General features: G+C 38.6%; 3 protein-coding genes across 7 annotated transcripts in view; all 3 read left to right on the forward strand.

Moving 5' to 3' along the window:
* The window catches only part of LOC126706460 (uncharacterized), a 47,281-nt gene extending 30,841 nt beyond the window's left edge, over positions 1-16,440 (forward strand). Inside the window, exon 15 of one of the 2 annotated variants that reach the window (XR_007648598.1) lies at positions 16,211-16,440. The gene's annotated coding sequence lies outside the window, so the exon portion shown is untranslated. Of the gene's footprint in view, positions 1-15,693; positions 15,788-16,210 lie in introns of those variants that run through there. The other variant, XM_050405941.1, reaches the window with a different exon arrangement.
* LOC126706462 (probable DNA helicase MCM9) overlaps positions 8,215-17,486 on the forward strand; it is a 29,834-nt gene continuing 20,562 nt past the window's right edge. The window contains exon 1 of one of the 2 annotated variants that reach the window (XM_050405944.1): positions 8,215-8,371. In XM_050405944.1, coding sequence (XP_050261901.1) covers positions 8,220-8,371 — 152 coding nt within the window. In that variant the 5' untranslated portion in view covers positions 8,215-8,219. Of the gene's footprint in view, positions 8,372-8,427; positions 8,544-17,486 lie in introns of those variants that run through there. The other variant, XM_050405946.1, reaches the window with a different exon arrangement.
* On the forward strand, positions 10,519-16,415 carry LOC126706463 (uncharacterized). Of its 3 annotated transcripts, XM_050405948.1 has the most exons (4): positions 10,600-11,704; positions 12,018-12,112; positions 12,267-12,354; positions 15,639-16,415. In XM_050405948.1, exons 2-4 carry the CDS (start codon positions 12,039-12,041, stop codon positions 16,083-16,085), a joined length of 609 nt encoding a protein of 202 aa, XP_050261905.1. In that variant the 5' UTR covers positions 10,600-11,704; positions 12,018-12,038; the 3' UTR covers positions 16,086-16,415. The 3 variants fall into 3 exon arrangements, 2 of the variants coding, with proteins under 2 accessions (XP_050261904.1, XP_050261905.1); XR_007648600.1 differs by lacking the exon at positions 12,267-12,354 and having other exon boundaries at positions 10,520-11,704; positions 15,639-15,697; XM_050405947.1 differs by lacking the exons at positions 12,267-12,354; positions 15,639-16,415 and having other exon boundaries at positions 10,519-11,704; positions 12,018-12,118.

Here is a 17,486-nt window from a genome sequence, read left to right on the forward strand (position 1 = left end):
GCAAAACCCAAGAGTTCGATCTCCATTTTAGGAGACACGCGCCGCCACTGGTTCACAAAACCAACGCCACGGATCTCTTCTTCAGCCTCCGATGTGTAAAACCCAAGAAGCCGGCGTCCATCTTCTACCCCACGGCCCCCACGTGCGGCCTGAAGTTTTGCCATGCCTTCTTCCTGCACTTTTATCTCAAAAAAGGTTTGCTTTTGCTTCTATTTTTGAAAACACAAATTGCTAATTTCCTAACCGTTGGATCATTATTTTTACACATGTCACTCACTTATTTTAAAATGGGAGGAAACTGGAGGTGATCCTTTCCCGCTGTTTAAACACCCAAACAGGTGGGCCCCATGCTGAAATATGTGTTTGGTAAGTGATTCTTAACTATTGTTGTTTGAGTTTAGTGTTCAAGTGTTGTTTGAGTTTGTGTTTCACATGAGAGTCCAACACTCTGGGCCCACCTGACATAAATTCATTATGCTCTCCCATGCGTATAAGCAGATGGTCTCTTCTCTCTCACACGTCAGTGCAGTGTGGCCTCTTAGCAATGTCTCTCCCACGCGTCTGTGTAGCAAGGAATTCTGTAACCTTTTCTCCTGTCCCTCTCGGACAACCATGTTGCATCTCCATAACTCACACACCTTCCATTAATCTCACACACCCACCCAATCCACCATAACTCATCCCAACGGCCATCATCTCCTTCATAATCGTTGAGCAGATCCCCCAAAATCAAAGCCCTAAATTCACCACAAACATCTCCCCAAATCGTACGACCTTTCAACCTTCCCACCTACCATAGTTACTCCCACAGCCCAACCATACCCTTAAGCATTGTTTATTATTGGATTTTGTCAAACCCATAATAGGCTTTATCTCAAATCACCTTAATTGCCCTTTAAATCGTGTCTGGCATTACATATGGAGCTTGCAAACATTGCTTCGTCCTCCTCAATCATTCCACCATTTTCATCATCCTCCTCCAACGTAATTCTTGCACCTAAGGTAAGTGTTTAATGTTTGTGTTAAATTCAAAGTTTATGTTTGCCGTTACTGAAATTTGTTCTTGGCTGCTGTTGATTGTTGCTTGTTGCTCTTGATGTTGGACATGTTTTTCCTCCATGCCCTTCTAACTGTTCATATATGTATAATTTGTGAAATGGGCTTCCTAAATCTAATAAAGGTCTAAACTAGTTAATTGATTCCTTGCAAATAATTTATAATTGTGATTCTAGATTTGGTTTTTTTTTCCTATGCTGTATGTAACTTGTCTGCAAAAGAATGTCTTCAAAATATACCTATAATAACTGCTTTGAGTTAATCTTGACTCTGTGTTGCTCTAGATGTATCACTTTCTTTTATACATAACGCTACAACTTGTTTGGTAGAGTTTTTTGTTCAAACGACCATTTTACTATTGTGCAGTTACTAGCTTAGGGTTTAGGGTTAGGTTCAAGTTGAGAAATCATAAAACTAATTAGGAAAATAGAAACCTGAATTTACTAGGCAACCATGTACAGTCTGTCATGCCTACTATCCATGTTAGTGGATGTTTATGGCTTAAGTGTGTATGTCTTATTAATGGCAGACCCATCCGACGCTGAGAATTTTAAGTTATGGCCTGCACCAATAAAAAAACACTTCATTGATGTGTTGGTGGAAGAAGAAGCCAATGGGAACATGCCTTCTGGGCAATTCAAGAAAAACCTTTGGACAGTTATCCAAGATGAGTTTAACTAACAAATCAGAAAACACTATTGCAAACAGCAATTAACCCAAAAATATCAACGGTTAAAGTAGAGATACCATACGTTTGCCCAACTAATTGGTCGAACTGAAATGGGATGGGATCCTGTTACCAACACCGTCACAGGTAGTGACAAGGCTTGGGTACACGCAGTGGCTGTGAGTGTTATACATTTAATTAATTTTCACGCCGTTCATTCCGTAAACATGTAAACAATCCCATATATACCAGTGTCTCTAATCCCATGTATACCACATCTTGTCTCTTTCTAGTTAAACCCTAGGTGCAAAGATTTTCTTAAAAAGGGGCTAGACCACTATAAGTTGCTAGGACGGCTTTTCAACACAAGCACGACAATCGGATTTTTACAAATATCCTCTGCCCAACCAGCCTTTAACAGTGATGAAGAGCGAGAATTGGATGCTGCTTTCCTCAAACAGGGAGTACACGTTAGTGTTGAACCTGATAGTCCCTGCCCCCCACCCCCCCCCCCCCTCCACAGATATGGGGCAATGCGATAACCCAAAAGGAAAGTAGCTAGCTCACTTTGACATATCAACAATGAAGAAAAGGAAAAGAGGGTCCATTGACAGAGTCACCGATGCTATCATGGAGTTCATGGAGATGTCAAGGAAAAGGCGTAGTGATAAAGAAAGCGAAAGCCGAAAAACTGTAGAATCTGCGCCAATGCGTGATCCTTTCTCAATGGACAAGGCCATGACAATTCTGAACACTACTGACAATGTTGATGACCTCACCCTATTCAAGGTCCTTAACGAACTCCATAAACTCGAAAGCAAGGCTGCTTTCATCATGATGAAGCAGGAAAGATGACGGGGCTAGATGGATTTAGTGACTAGTTTACTCTAGAGGAGTTGGTGAAGGAAAGGGAGGAAGTGAAGGGCTGCTTTTGTGGAGTTTCCTGTTTCAGTAGTTAATGTTTACTAAGCTAATGACCACTATCACCATTTTTTGTTGAGTTGCTTGTATAGTTTAGTGGGGGCACATTGTATTGTGCTAAGGAACAATTATGTTATTATATTTGAACATGTATGTTAATGATCGTATTATTTGGTGGTTTGTTATGTTTATTACCTTCTCCAGTTAAGAACAGTCTGTGTTATTGACTTATTATTGTATAAAAAAAATTTGTGACTTATCTTTTAATGCACAATTTCTGTACAATTTTTGTTTTTGGCACAATTTTAGTTTTCGGCACAAAGTTACAAACTTGCACTTTTGTTTAGCTGAATCAGTAAACATAGAACCCAGAGAAAAAACAAAAATGCTGAAAATTGAAAGGTAGTGCATTCCATTTGAAGGGCCTCCAAACTGAATTCTTCGAAAGATTAATTGCAAGCACCCAAATCTTGAAAATGTGAAAATAGCTACAATATAAGTGATTTACAGAAAAATGTGTATCCGGGTATTAACTTGGTTACGTCATAGCCAAAAAAATCAATGTTTTTTAGCTTAATTGACTTATGCCCATGTTATTTTTTAAGCCAAATCAAAATAATTTATCCCTAATTAGCACTATTGGTGGATCCTGTTGAGAACCAAGCAGGTTGTGTTTGTAGTTGAGGTGTTGATAGGTCCCAATTCGTTTTGTATTGCATTTCAAATACCCTATTTTGGTCGAAATAAGTGATAGCAATATTTGTTAATTACATATAATATTCTAGTAAAATGTTATTTTTGTTGAGGATACAACTCTACTAGGATGGTGGACAAGGTACCATTCCTCATAGAAATGACTCAACGTTTGGCATGAGTATAAACTGCTTAGCTTATTAGGGGTGAATACTCATGGATTACCTAGCAAACCATGGCAGCTTGTTAGGGGTGAATACTAGCGGTGTAATCAAACCAAAACAGTATCGGTGGTAGTTTTTTTTTTAAAAAAAACACACATAACTTCATATTTCTAAACACCAAAATATCTATTTGAAACACATTACCAGACACAGTTTTCTCTTTACGAATATTATAAATATGTATTTTTGACAACACTTTTTAAATCACATTTCCACATCATTTTAAATAATATTACTCAAACTCCTCTACCAAACGGGCTCTTAATTTTCCTAAAAAAAAACTTAGTTAAAACACTTTTGCAACATGCTCCACAAATGGTACACCAAAATAATTTTTGAACAAACATCTATACATTTGTTGAGATTTTTGTTCCACAACAAAACTTTGAAAAACATTTTTTATTTGTTTCTCTCTCCACCATTCAACTCTCTCTCTCTCTCTCTCTCTCTCATGGCAAGTCAAGAATATTGAGTTAGGGAGACATCTTGATGTAAGAGATTTATAGGTAGATGAGATCGAGAGAGTTACACTTTGATTGACTGTGAATTTAAGTTTGAAATTTAGTCGGTCAAAAATTTAGTTTGGTTTTTTTTTTTTGTTTAAATCTATGGATGAAAAATGAAATTTGTATAAACTCTAAGTACAAAAATAATATTTAATAAAAAAATTCATAAAAAAAAATATTGAGACTATAATAATTAAATCTGTAGGGACACGATTTATTTAACGGCCCAAGAATGACGTTGGGCTCGTATGCAAAGGGCCCCAAAAATATGATTTGTAGAGAGTGGGCTTGAAAGGCATGACCTTGGGCACAGGTGGACGGTTTAATCGTGGCGTCTATGGAAGTTCTTATATGGACGGACTTGGCTTGACTAGCTAAGCCTTCCATTAGTACGGGTTGTAGGACTTAAGTCCTCGGACGCTGTCCAAGGAGCCTTATATCCTTCCCTTTTTCCCTTTTTCCGGGGGGGGGGGGGGGGAGTCCCTTCTTTTACTGGGGGGTTTCTTCTTTTATACTAGTATTTGTTTCCCCCTTTAGAGTCTACGTGTAAGTTTCACTTTTTTGGGGTGCAGACCTGTCCTGTCAACCCATACCTAGAGTGGTTTGGGGTCGTTGGGAAAGTTAAAGCGTATGGTTTAGAGTATGGACTTGTCAAATACAGGGTTTTGTATGATGTTGGCAGCTTTTTCCCTTACCCTGCCCCTACATTCAGTTTGCCCCTTTCTTCAGGCATTTCGTGAGGTGCCGAGCATGAGGTCGTCCTCGGCAATGGCTCTCCTCGGCTTGGGCCCTGGGCCCTAATGTAGAGTGGGCTTGGGCCACGAGTTCTCTGGCCCCACAATAGCCCCTCAAAATCCTGCTGCTCGACTTTTAGTTGGGGAGGAGGGTTTTGATAATGTTGGGCTTACATCATAGCTGGCTCAGATTCCGTACTCTACTAATATTTGTGTTTTTCCATTTACATGGAGGACATGCCAAATCGAGAGGTGTTCCTTTACCCAATCACGTGAAGTCCTTTGACGCTTCAATACTCGAGGCGCGTCTTCACGAGGATCTTCAGATCCTACGGTTGTGAATGGCGTTGGAAATTGAGCCAACTCTGCCTTGTCCGTAGCATTCCTTGGAAAGTTACACGAATTGAATGCCACCACCTTATCTTTTATATAAGTAGGATAGGAGGTTGTTTTCCTTACATACAAACCTTCCGATTCTCTTCTAAATCACAATCCTTCAGCAATAATCACAGTTTCGTATTCAGTGCTATCCGTCCTTTGTGCAATATGTTTGAGACACGAACAGGGGTAAAGGAACTCCATTCGCCACAGAGGCGCTGGGTCCTTCCAAGACTCAAGGTAGCATGGTCTGGGCAAGGGAGGCACAGATTCAAGAAGATCTTCCGTTTTGACAAAGGGGGAAATGGTATTTCTCCTTCTTTTAGTCAAAATCCGAAGCAGGTACTGGTCGCATCAGATTCTTGGTGCATCAGAAGTAAAGTTTTCCGCCATCAGCGCCGTCTGCTATATCGCAGGCGTGATTACGTGGAGGCCCATCAACTTCCGGCTGCCTGCACCTTTTCCTCAACGGTGTTGGCCTCAAGTTGGGTTCCCTGCACTTTTTTTTCAGCTGCGCCAACCCGAAGTCGGGCTCTCTACGCCTTTTCTTTAACGGTGCAAGCCCCGAGTTGGGCTCTTTGGCTGCCTGAGTTATAGGCATGTAAAAGTGTTGAGGAATGGTGTTCCTTGAACAACGTCTTGGAACAGCAGCCAACCTCTCCTCTGCACTTCTTCCTCGGCTTTCTCTTTATTCTCTTGTATCTTTCTTTTCGCTTATGTAGTTAGCTTTAGTATAAGCTTATTCCAGCTTTTCATTGTACGCTGTACTATTTCTTTGTCTTAATAAAAGATGAATTTATTTCTTTGTAAATACTTTTCCTTTCGGCAGCAACTACTTTGTAAACAGGTGTGCTATGTATGTACCTTCCTTTAGTGATGCTTAAAGCAGGAAACCTTGAAACAGAACCTTACCAATTGAAATAACGGCTTAATGCCCCGTAATGCATGCGTGGCGACCGTCCGAGAACGATAAATACTAAATATTTCATCCGAGAGGGTAGCCGAGTAGCGAGGGACTTTAACTGTGTTTTGACAACGTATGACCCTATATTGCAGTTGCACCAATTCCCTTGGTATCGAGAATCCGAGGGTAGGCTGGGGAATCCATGCATTCCTGGGACTAGCCCAACTATCAAATGGGGAATTCTTTCTCGGGGTAGATTCTAAAGGCCATCTAACGTCCAAGTTATGTCCAAACCCCATATTGTCTCTTCTAAGTAATTGGTTTCCCCAGAGTTGGTTCTGTCCAAAACTTGTAATTTTTCTTCTAAGTAGTTGGTTTCCCCAGAGGCTTGAGTCCGAGGACCATACAAGGCCTTGGTTCTGTCCAAAACTTGTAGTTCTTCTTCCAAGTAGTTGGTTTCCCCAGAGACTTGAGTCCGAGGAACTTACAAGGCCTTGGTTCTGTCCAAAACTTGTAGTTTTTCTTTGAAGTAGTTGGTTTCCCCAGAGGCTTGAGTTCGAATACCATACAAGGCCTTGGTTCTGTCCAAAACTTGTAGTTTTTCTTTGAAGTAGTTGGTTTCCCCAGAGGCTTGAGTCCGAAGACCATACAAGGCCTTGGTTCTGTCCAAAACTTGTAGTTTTTCTTTGAAGTAGTTGGTTTCCCCAGAGGCTTGAGTCCGAAGACCATACAAGGCCTTGGTTCTGTTTAAAACTTGTAGTTTTCTTCCAAGTAGTTGGTTTCCCCAGAGGCTTGAGTCCGAGGACCATACAAGGCCTTGGTTCTGTCCAAAACTTGTAGTTTTCTTCCAAGTAGTTGGTTTCCTCAGAGGCTTGAGTCCGAGGACCATACAAGGCCTTGGTTTTGTCCAAAACTTGTATTTTTTTACTTATTTATTGATTTAATTTCCAAAGGTTAGCCCCTTGACCCATGCGGGGAGGGGTTAGCTTGATGTTGGAAGCCCCTAGAATTGCCCGTGCCCTTGGCACTGCCCGGCATAACTCCTAGTGGGAACTTATGTTGGAACAACAACAACATATCGCTGGAATATGAAGGCACCCTCGCAGACCCTTGCATGGCAAAGGATCAACTCCGTCGCCGCCTGAGCCAACGCGCAAGCCTTTCCCACAGACGGCGCCAATTGTAGGGACACGATTTATTTAACGGCCCAAGAATGACGTTGGGCTCGTATGCAAAGGGCCCCAATAATATGATTTGTAGAGAGTGGGCTTGAAAGGCATGACCTTGGGCACAGGTGGACGGTTTAATCGTGGCGTCTATGGAAGTTCTTATATGGGCGGACTTGGCTTGACTAGCTAAGCCCTCCATTAGTACGGGTTGTAGGACTTAAGTCCTCGGAAGCTGTCCAAGGAGCCTTATATCCTTCCCTTTCTCCCTTTTTCCGGGGGGGGTGGGGGGGGAGTCCCTTCTTTTACTGGGGGGTTTCTTCTTTTATACTAGTGTTTGTTTCCCCCTTTAGAGTCCACGTGTAAGTTTCACTTTTCTGGGGTGCAGACCTGTCCTGTCAACCCATACCTAGAGTGGTTTGGGGTCATTGGGAAAGTTAAAGGGTATGGTTTAAAGTATGGACTTGTCAGATACAGGGTTTTGTATGATGTTGGCAGCTTTTTCCCTTGCCCTGCCCCTACATTCAGTTTGCCCCTTTCTTCAGGCATTTCGTGAGGTGCCGAGTATGAGGTCGTCCTCGGCAATGACTCTCCTCGGCTTGGGCCCTGAGCCCTAATGTAGAGTGGGCTTGGACCACGAGTTCTCTGGCCCCACAAAATCTATTTGTCAATTGACTAATTTAATGTAGCAAAAGGCAAAAGCCAAATTCTCAAAAAAGAAAATAAAAGTTTAATATATAAAACAAAAAATCAATTAATACCTTAGTTTTGACAATAAAATTAATTATTGACTTATCTTAAAGTTAAACCTATATGTTGAAATTTAATCTTATTTGAAAAAAAAAAAAAAAATCATCTTGATCCATCAATTACAGGATAGTAGTGTTTTGTCTAGGTTGGTGACCAAAATATATCTTCCCGCCCAAACCCGCCTTCTACCTTTCCTCTTTTGTGTGCACAGCAAATGGCGATGTCCTCCTTTTACGAAATGGACGATTCTCCCTCTCCCTCTCCCTCTCAACTCAAAGCCGAAGCTGCGTTTCTCATTCGCCGCCACTCCGATCAGCTCCGCTCCATCGCTCTCTCTCCTGACCCTAACCTTCATTACCGTCTCCACATCGAGTAATGTCAATCATCTCTATTCTTCTCATTTTCCTCTCTATTTTCTTCTCTCTCTCTCTCTCTCTCAAGTTGTGCAGAGCTAATGGACGACGACCCGCCGCTTGCGCAATCGCTATTCTCCCAGCCCACCGATCACCTGCGCCTCTTCGACGATGCTGCTATTTGGGCTCATGTATGCACATTTTATTTTTTTTCGAGTAAAGTACACTTTTTAGCCATTAAAATTTCTAAATTTTCCAAAACATTTCTAAATTTTCATTTTGAATGTTTGATTTTGTTTTCATATTGATCCATTTCGTTAATAATCTGATGATGACACTTTGCATTATAATTATATGAGTAGCATTGGCATTTTTTAATAGACGAGACGGCCCTCATCTATTAAACACGGGATTTTTTAGAAAATAACAACAAAACCCAAACAATATCATTAGTTAGGAAACGTTTTAAACTATTTTTGTTTCTAGCAATTCGGGTTAAGGAGGGTCGATTTCTGGGTTTTTAGCTGAGGTTGGCGGAGTGGCCACGTAGGCAGAAATCGAGTTTAACTCTGTCGGTTTCTAAGCCTGAAAAACGAGTTTAATGAACTCGGTTTCCAGGCTTGGAAACCGACAGCGTTGAACTCGATTTCCAGGCTTGAAAACCGAGTTCAATGAACTTGTTTTTCAGGCTTAGAAACCGACTCCTTTGAACTCGGTTTCTTTGTCTGCAGAACCACTCGTTCCTGACTGAAGAATCAGAAGGTGCAGGGAAAAATTGACAAAACCAGTCGATCCAACACTCAATAAGAACAAGAAAAAATGAATTGCAATTGATCAGAAGACTCAAGAACAAGAAAAAATGAAATCAGAAGGTGCAGGGAAAAAATCAAATATACTCGCCTACGTTCAGTACTGCAGTAGCCTAACCGAGTCCAATGGACTCGGTTTCTATGACGGCGACGGCGACGGAGAGTGAGAGACCGGAGCTGAGACTAAGACGGAGCGAGATGGCGACGGCGACGGAGAAGGACGGAGCTGAAGAGAGGGAATGAGTGCGACGGAACGGCGACGGAGCTGAGACCGAGATGGAATGGACACTGTGAACCGCAACGAATCGTCACGAATGTCAAGAGTGATCTCAACGTAGCCATCATCGTCGTTGGTTATTTGGTCACCTGGTAAATTGAATCTAGCACTCTTTTTTGAAGGTTTTCTGCTATTGCTGTTGAATTCTTGAGTACCCAAAGGACCACTAAAAGCACTTCTGTCATTTCCTCCCAAGCTTTCTGTATCAGAATTATTTTCTGAATAAGCTCCTCTTCCATCGTTGCCTCTCATCTTTCTTTCTTTTTTGGTAACAAACAACACTGACGCAAGTGGGTTTAACAAAACAGTTTCGATAAAAATAAACAAATGAAATTAATGGAGCCTCTGTTGTTGCTCTTCAGAACATCTTCAGAAACTTTGCTACGGTTGATTTGGGAGAAATGGGGGTGTTCAAGAAATGTATATATAGGAGGTGGTGTAAGAAAAGTCAGAGATTGATGATATTTTCGATAAACTGTGAGTGTGTGAGGGAATGAGAGAGTTTTGTTGAGTTCTACGTGTGGCAAAAGAAAATAGAAACCAAGTCCAGGACTTGATTTCTGTGTAGAAAAACCGAGTCTATTAGACTCGGTTTTTGTACATATAAACCGAGTCTAATAGACTCGTTTTTTATACACAGAAATCGAGTCCAACGGACTCGATTTCTATGTGTAAAAACCGAGTGTATTGGACTTGGTTTGTATGCATAGAAATCGAGTTTACTTAACTCGATTTCTGTGCGCCGTTTCCCCGCGTCATCTGCTACAAAAAAGGAAAATCGAGTATACTAAACTCGATTTTACAACCCACAAATCGACTCCACCAAACTCGAATTGTTATAAACCAAAATAGTTTGAAACGTTTGCTAACTAATGATATTGTTTAGATTTTATAGTTATTTTCTAAAAAAATCCATTAAACACTGATGGAACTCAACAACAACAGAGGGGAGGGGAAATGGAACTCAACACGTTACGCCAGTTCACAAGCCCAAATGCCTTTGTTACAAGTAGGCCCAACCCATTACAAGTAGTCTTCTGCAGATAACGTTGTTCACACTAACCAAACCACAAACTCCACTATCTTTCTCTTCTTTCTTTACTTTCACTCCCGACTCCTAAACCATTCATAGTCATAGTCATAGAATAGAATCACTGTAACAACAATTTTTTTCTTCTTCTTTTTTGGTTTGTTTTAAGAAGAAAAATGTCAATCCTTCAAATCCAAACACTCTCAAATTTTTTGACAGGTCCAACTCCAACCAAGTTGTTCCTCCACCCAAAACCCCATAACTCTTCACTCTACTCCCAACCCATCACACCCAAAACGACGATTATTCGTATGGGAGGGGGTCCCAGAACCTACCCAGGTGGCGTATCAAAGTGGCAATGGAAGCGAATGCAGGCAAAGAAAGCCAGCCAGCTCCTCAAGGCTCGCCTCGCTCGCGAGCGCAATATTTACGAGATGCGAAAGCGAGCAGAGATCAAGGCTGCTGTGTCAGAGCTCGAGAGGCCTTGGGAGGTTGTCGAGAGAGCCCCTAACTTGCTCTCCGTTGGCGCTGACGAACAAGTGAAAGTCTTGGCTGATAGGTTCCAAAGGCCTGGTGGGTTCGATTTGTGGACTCAGAGAGATGGGCCTCAGTTGTTTCAGACTGTGGATGAGTTACCCTCAGCTAGATTTTTCCCTAAAGGGGTTGTTCATAGTATCAAACCCTATCAAAGAAATGGTGGGTTGGATGAATTAAAGGAGGAGAAGGGTCAGAATTTATTGGATTCGGAGAGTTCGTATCAGAAAGATAGTTTGGAATTATCGGGTGTGAATAGGCGAAATGGGAAGAGAAGTAATGGGAAATTGAGAAAGAATGTGAATAGGAATAGGTTTCAGGATGTGGGTTCGAATGGTTCCGGTGGGTTGGAGTCAAGGGAAGCTGGTTTTGATAGAGAACAGAGAGGAAAGGGCCCCATTGGTTCCTGTGGGTTGGAGTCAGGGGAAGCTGGTTTTGGTAGAAAACAGAGAGGAAAGGGCCCCATTAGACGGAATGTTCGGGGTAATGGCTCGTTGGGGTTGAGAGATTCACAGTCTGATGATGTTTATGATATTGGTTTTGATAGAAAACATAGAGAAAAGGGCCCCATTAGACGGAATGTTCAGGGTAATGGTTCGTTGGGGTTGAGAGATTCACAGTCTGATGATGTTTATGACATGAATTTGCAAGAAGATGGAAGTTACAAATTCTAAATCAAGAATGGCCGGAATGACTTGAATTGTAAGGATAATGGAGTGGAAGTTGAGTCATTTTGAATTTAGCAGCTTCTTAACGAATTTGCTTGCTATAATTATTTAGATTATGTTGTGACTAAATTGTAAATTGGGACTTAAGTCTTTATATGTTCGCACTGTTGAATGAGAATTTAGCTCTTGGGAGTATGTGTTGCTCAGACTTGATCATCATTTGTTTGGACTATATACTCCTCTTTGCTTGGAGTATATAAAGATCATCATTGCATTTCACGGGGGTTGTTTCCTATTCTGAAGTTTTCTTGTGTCATAATGGTTTAATTCTAGGATTGTTTTTGCAGGTAGCTGCTTTCGTTCCTCTGATGTATATGTGCATATGCACATATTATTCCTTGTTCAAAATTGGAATGCTGATGTTTTACTCACTGACACCCAGGTAAACAATCTCGGTCAGCTTGCTTATGATATGCTCGTAAGTTTTGTTATTTTATCTCCGTAATATGTTTTTTCACCACTTAATGGTTTTTATTTTATAAACATTCTCTTTAAAAGGAATTGGTCATTAGATCTCACTTTCACATTTCTGCCAGGATGGTTGCGCGATATGCACCTCCAATTTCATACAACTTTCTCAATCTCATTCGTCTTTATGGTGATGAAAAAACTATCTTTGAACAGGTCTTTCTCTGCTACAGTATGCATAACTCACATATGGCTAGTCATTTTAAAATATTAAATATAATCTTTTCATTTATCAGTCCTCCATAATTATTATAAATAAAATTTATGATATAAATCTTGAAGATAGAGGAGTTGGTTTTGCGTTGATATATTTGGTTTTTCAATCTTTGTAGTGTGCATAATCAAATATGGCTAGTTATATTCCGATTCTAGATGGGAATTATTTTGCCCCTCCTTATATTACTTCCTAGAGGTTGGGTCTTGGTGCAATGGCATGTGTCTTCCACCAAAAGCGATAGAGGAGTTGGTTTTGCATTGATACATGTGGTTTTTCAATCTTTGTAGTGTGCATAATCAAATATGGCTAGTTATACTCCGATTCTAGATGGGAATTATGTTGCTCCTCCTTATAATACTTCCTAGAGGTTGGGTCTTGGTGCAATGGCATGTGTCTTCCACCAAAAGCTATAGGTGCGGGTTTGAGTCTAGGATTCAGCCTCTCCAAAACAAATTGGGGGTAAGGCTGCCTATCATGAATTCTCCTAAACCTTGCAAAAAGTGGGAGCTTTTTGCACCAGGTACAACCTTTCCTTTTATTACTTCCTAGTTTTATAATCATTTCTTTAACAAGTCAAGTGATTGACATAAGGGTTAAAATATGATAATCATAGAGGATATGATAGTTTTTGAGGTTCCTTTGATTCCATAAGTATTGTGACTTTCAGACGTACTTCTTATATGTGTTTGTTTTTAAACTTCTTTCCCTCACAGTATATATTATCTTATATGTAGTAGGGGTTTTTTTTAAATTTTTTTTTTATAATTATCTTGGTTCTGAGATCCATCCTTTGTAAGCATGTCCACCAGTTCCAGCTTTGCTGTCCAGAAACTCTCATGTTGTCTAGTTTATCTAGAGGTATTTATCAAATATCAGATTGTAAAATGACATAATGTGCTATGCATGTGGCATGCTGGTTTCTTTACACTCTTGTAGTTTGTGAAAGCCAGTTATAAGGCTGAACAAATGAGTGGAAAAAAATTCAACTAGAATTTGTCTGGAACAGAAGTATATAGTGCTCTAAAGTGATGCCACTGGTGCAACTTAGAGTGATTTCAAGAAAAGATCATTGCAAATTTTGTCTTAACACTACTTACTATAATAGCTTACCCTACAAGTAATAAGAACTTTATTATAAAAGAAAATGGCTAGGGCATGGTACACACAGAATATATGAGAAATTTCACTTAGATGTTTTTAAAGGCAATATCTGCTGGACAATGGGAAAAATGAAAGTAAAACATCTTGTTCAGAAAGCAAAAATAAGCACCTTTATTCTTGTTGCTTGGAGCATTATAAGAACAGAATAATCTTAAATATTTTACATGTCTTTGATTAACAACAGAAACCAAAATGAATCATAGAGAAGATAGTAAACACCATCTCCATGTACTATTTAACGGATAGAAAAATCTGGACTTACTAATCTTAATGTGTTAAATTACCACCCCATAAGAAATCTTTTTCCGGATTATAATTCATCCTTAATTTTTCAAGTAAAATGGATGCTCCAATTAACTAGTGAGTTAAGGTGTTGTTACATCTCTAAAATATCTATATTGAAATATCACTTACAGGATTAGAGAGATCCCTGACTTGCAGTCAAGTCAGAAAATCCTTCCATTTGATCTGAAAGTATTGATGGGAAGGAATGAGATCTTCTATTGGCATCTAGTCATTCCACTAGAACAATTAAAAAAAAAAAAAAATCCATATGCAAGTCAAACTTTTTGGGACAAAGTGGGCAAAACCTGATAAAACATTTGAAATAAAATGAATAGACTTTTCTCATTGGTTGGTTTCATATTACCAGCTAAACCATTGCAATCTGTTTTCTCTCTAGTTTTATGTAAAATTCTGGTATACATATACTTTTCATGGTGTTAAATTCAAATGATAATTATATTGTTGGGAACGGTTGTTAACTCACAAAAGGAAATTGTTTAGGTTGATCTTCTAATTAGTTGGCCCCGTTTCAATATTTCAATGATTTAGTTTAACTATTTCAATTTATCAATGTCTACCTTGTTTTATTTTTATTTTTATTTTAAGAATCACTTTATTAATGTTTATTTTTGTGAGTTATCCTTCAGCATTGTGGGAGGGTTTTTTATAATTGTTTTTTACTAGGACATTACAGCTTTGTGAAAATAAGCAATAGAGCAATATACGGTTTAGTAAACACTTCTTACAAACAGTTCTCGGCATATAAATATAGCCAAAAGAATTTTGGTTTAGCTTTCCCTAGTCTAGATTACATTATACCTGTTTCTAAACTTAATGGATGCTATATGTATTGGTTTGTGAACATTACGATAGCCACAAAAGGTGACAAATCACTTTGAACTTTATGCAGAAACACTGCATTGTTATGAACTCCCCCCCCCCCCCCCTCTCCCCTCTTTTTTCTCTCTCCAGATTTCATTACTTTACTCTAAGTGTGATAAATTTTTTTATTTCTGCACAGAAAATGGGAAATATATATGATGCCATCCCTTTCTTTGGAAAAGGATTCAACAAAATCTATCCCCTAATTATGGTTATATATACCATCTTAATTGCAAGCAGTTTTTTTCATCGGGTGATTGAATAATTTGGGAATTGGAAGATATTCAAGTTTCAAAATGAATCAGATGATATGGATGCATTTGATTAGTCAGGAGTAATTATTCTGAAAAAAGGTGAGCAAATTATGACATACTGAAGTGGTTCATATATTGTTTGCTTAATTGAAAAGCACTCAAAGGTGTTACGAAAATCTGGGGGAACATTATTAGCTGCAGTCTTGCACAGGAAATATTACTTATATAAAAAGAAAAGAAGAAGAATTTTTGAAAAAAACGTTAGAATTGTTCAAATATATCAGCTTTGAGTGAAAACGAAAGTTGTTAACTGTTAGTTGAGTCTTATAATAATTAAATTTGTTCCATACTTAGAACGGTCTGGGCTTGAGCAAGGACACAAAGTTGGTGAGCATGTTATTCCATTAGCAAGGAATTTCAACAATGTTACCATTGACATTGAACCTGGGAGCAATAGCGTGGTTTGTAAAATCATCAGAAAGCACTTCTGTTTCATCATTGCTTTTAACAAAGCATTCCAATGATGATATTCATGCATCCTTATGTTTATACTGCTAACATGGATATTTTGACATAGCTCTTGCAAATTTGTATATTTTTTCCTCTATATTCTCATAATGAATATTTGAAATTGGTTACAGGAGAAGGTTGAGACTGAATTGAAATCAACGAAAGTGATGGAGGATGGAAAGAGAGGTCAATTACAATCTTTAAAAGAAGAGGCCCTAATTGACACAAGCAGAGAAGCCATCAACAATATGGATTTGGTTGAGAAACATGTAACCTCCTCAACAGCTGATTCAAGCAATCTTCAAAATGTAACAGCAGGATCATCATCTAGATTCACTTCAAAGTGGGAAGCCATGAAGACTGGTTTTCAAAACTTGAAGTTTAACGTTGTTTCCAAGAGATTCATTCCTTTACGCCAGGGTCAAGAAACCAAAATCGACCATGTTTCCTCATCTGAATCACTTGATGAAATATTTGAGAGATTGAAACAGCCAACCATGAACCGTAGAGGTTATTACAATGATGACAATGATGATGATCATGGCTTGGACATCAGGGAGATGCGATCATCCATATAGTCTCTTACACATTAAGCAGAGCCATTATGAAAATAGGTATAATCATTTTGGTTTAATACTCTAGAGATGTGTTTCTAGGATAGTTGAATTTTACTCTTCAACAAATTCTATTGTGACTGGATCACCTGTGGTGTAGAGAATTCTCAAGCGCACACATTTTTTACTAGTTGATTGGGGGTAAACGTAAAAAGAAAATATGGCCCATGATTTGAAGAGGAGTGATTTATGGGGAACTCAGCCAGTAAGTACTGTAATTGTAAGCATGTGGTAGATTACTGCATGCATGTTGTGTACAGTCATTTATACATGTGACGTTTTTCTCCGAGCTAATTTAAATCTATTTTTTTTCCAGAAAGGAAGCCATTGCAGATTTTCTTCATGCACTTGGCTTCCATCAAAGAATGATTCTGAAATGTTGCTTAATGCTTATTCATATTGTACAAGTCCCAGCCCTCACGATTATATATATAAGGGCCAAGCCCTCTTTGCAGAGTTGGAAAGTGCTAAAATTATCTTCATTAAGCGAAAAGGTTCAAGGCTGGTAAAGAGAGAAGTTCTATGAAGGGACTTTTTTTTTTTTTTTTTTTTTTTTTTCTTTCTTTTTGGAACCCACTTGAAATAAGCCTAACAACAAAAGTAAAATTTTTTTCATCTTAAATCTTTAAAAAAAAAAGCCCATTTAGATTTTAAAAAATATTTGAAATTAACTAATAGAAAATTCATAGTTTTCATTTTACTATCAATGTAAGATCTACATTGTTTCTAAACAAATGTGTATAGTACAATTAATATTACATATTTTTTGCAAATGTGTACAATATAATTATCTACAATATAAATCTTACACTAATTCTAAACAAATGTGTATAGTATAATTGTTTACAATGTAAATCTTACATTGATAGTACAATGTAAACATGTAATTGTCCTAAACTAATAGATAAATGTATTTTAAGGAGTAATAATTAAAATTCATTTAACAATAATTAATATGTTCATTGTATTACGAAAAAATATGTCGAATGAACCTATAGTTTATTTTTCATTTTATTGCTAGTACGTACTATAGATAAATTTGAATAAGGAAACCATAACCCCCTAAAAAATATCCTTGAGCCACTACTAATTTAACCACAGTATCATCCACATGTTCTTCTATGATATCATGAAAATGTAATAATAGATGGTGGAGCGCACAGGTGGCCTCTATAGAAATATAAAATACCTCCATTATCATATGAAAAAGGGTTTTCTATGAATCCTGAGAATGCATTCTTATTTGGTTGTAGTCAATGAAGTCGTATATAAAAGAGAACCTCCAATGTGACAACATTGCATGTACAATTGAGTAGGCTTGGGCCGCTTGGCAACTAGAAATCATCTTGTTAGGCATGTTCAGGT

The sequence above is a fragment of the Quercus robur genome, chromosome 11 (assembly GCF_932294415.1).
Source record: "Quercus robur chromosome 11, dhQueRobu3.1, whole genome shotgun sequence".
Taxonomy (NCBI): domain Eukaryota; kingdom Viridiplantae; phylum Streptophyta; class Magnoliopsida; order Fagales; family Fagaceae; genus Quercus; species Quercus robur.

Bases quoted from the DNA above. Each gene is read 5' to 3' on its own strand.
- LOC126706463 (XM_050405947.1), top strand. From the start codon at position 10,645: ATGTCAATCCTTCAAATCCAAACACTCTCAAATTTTTTGACAGGTCCA.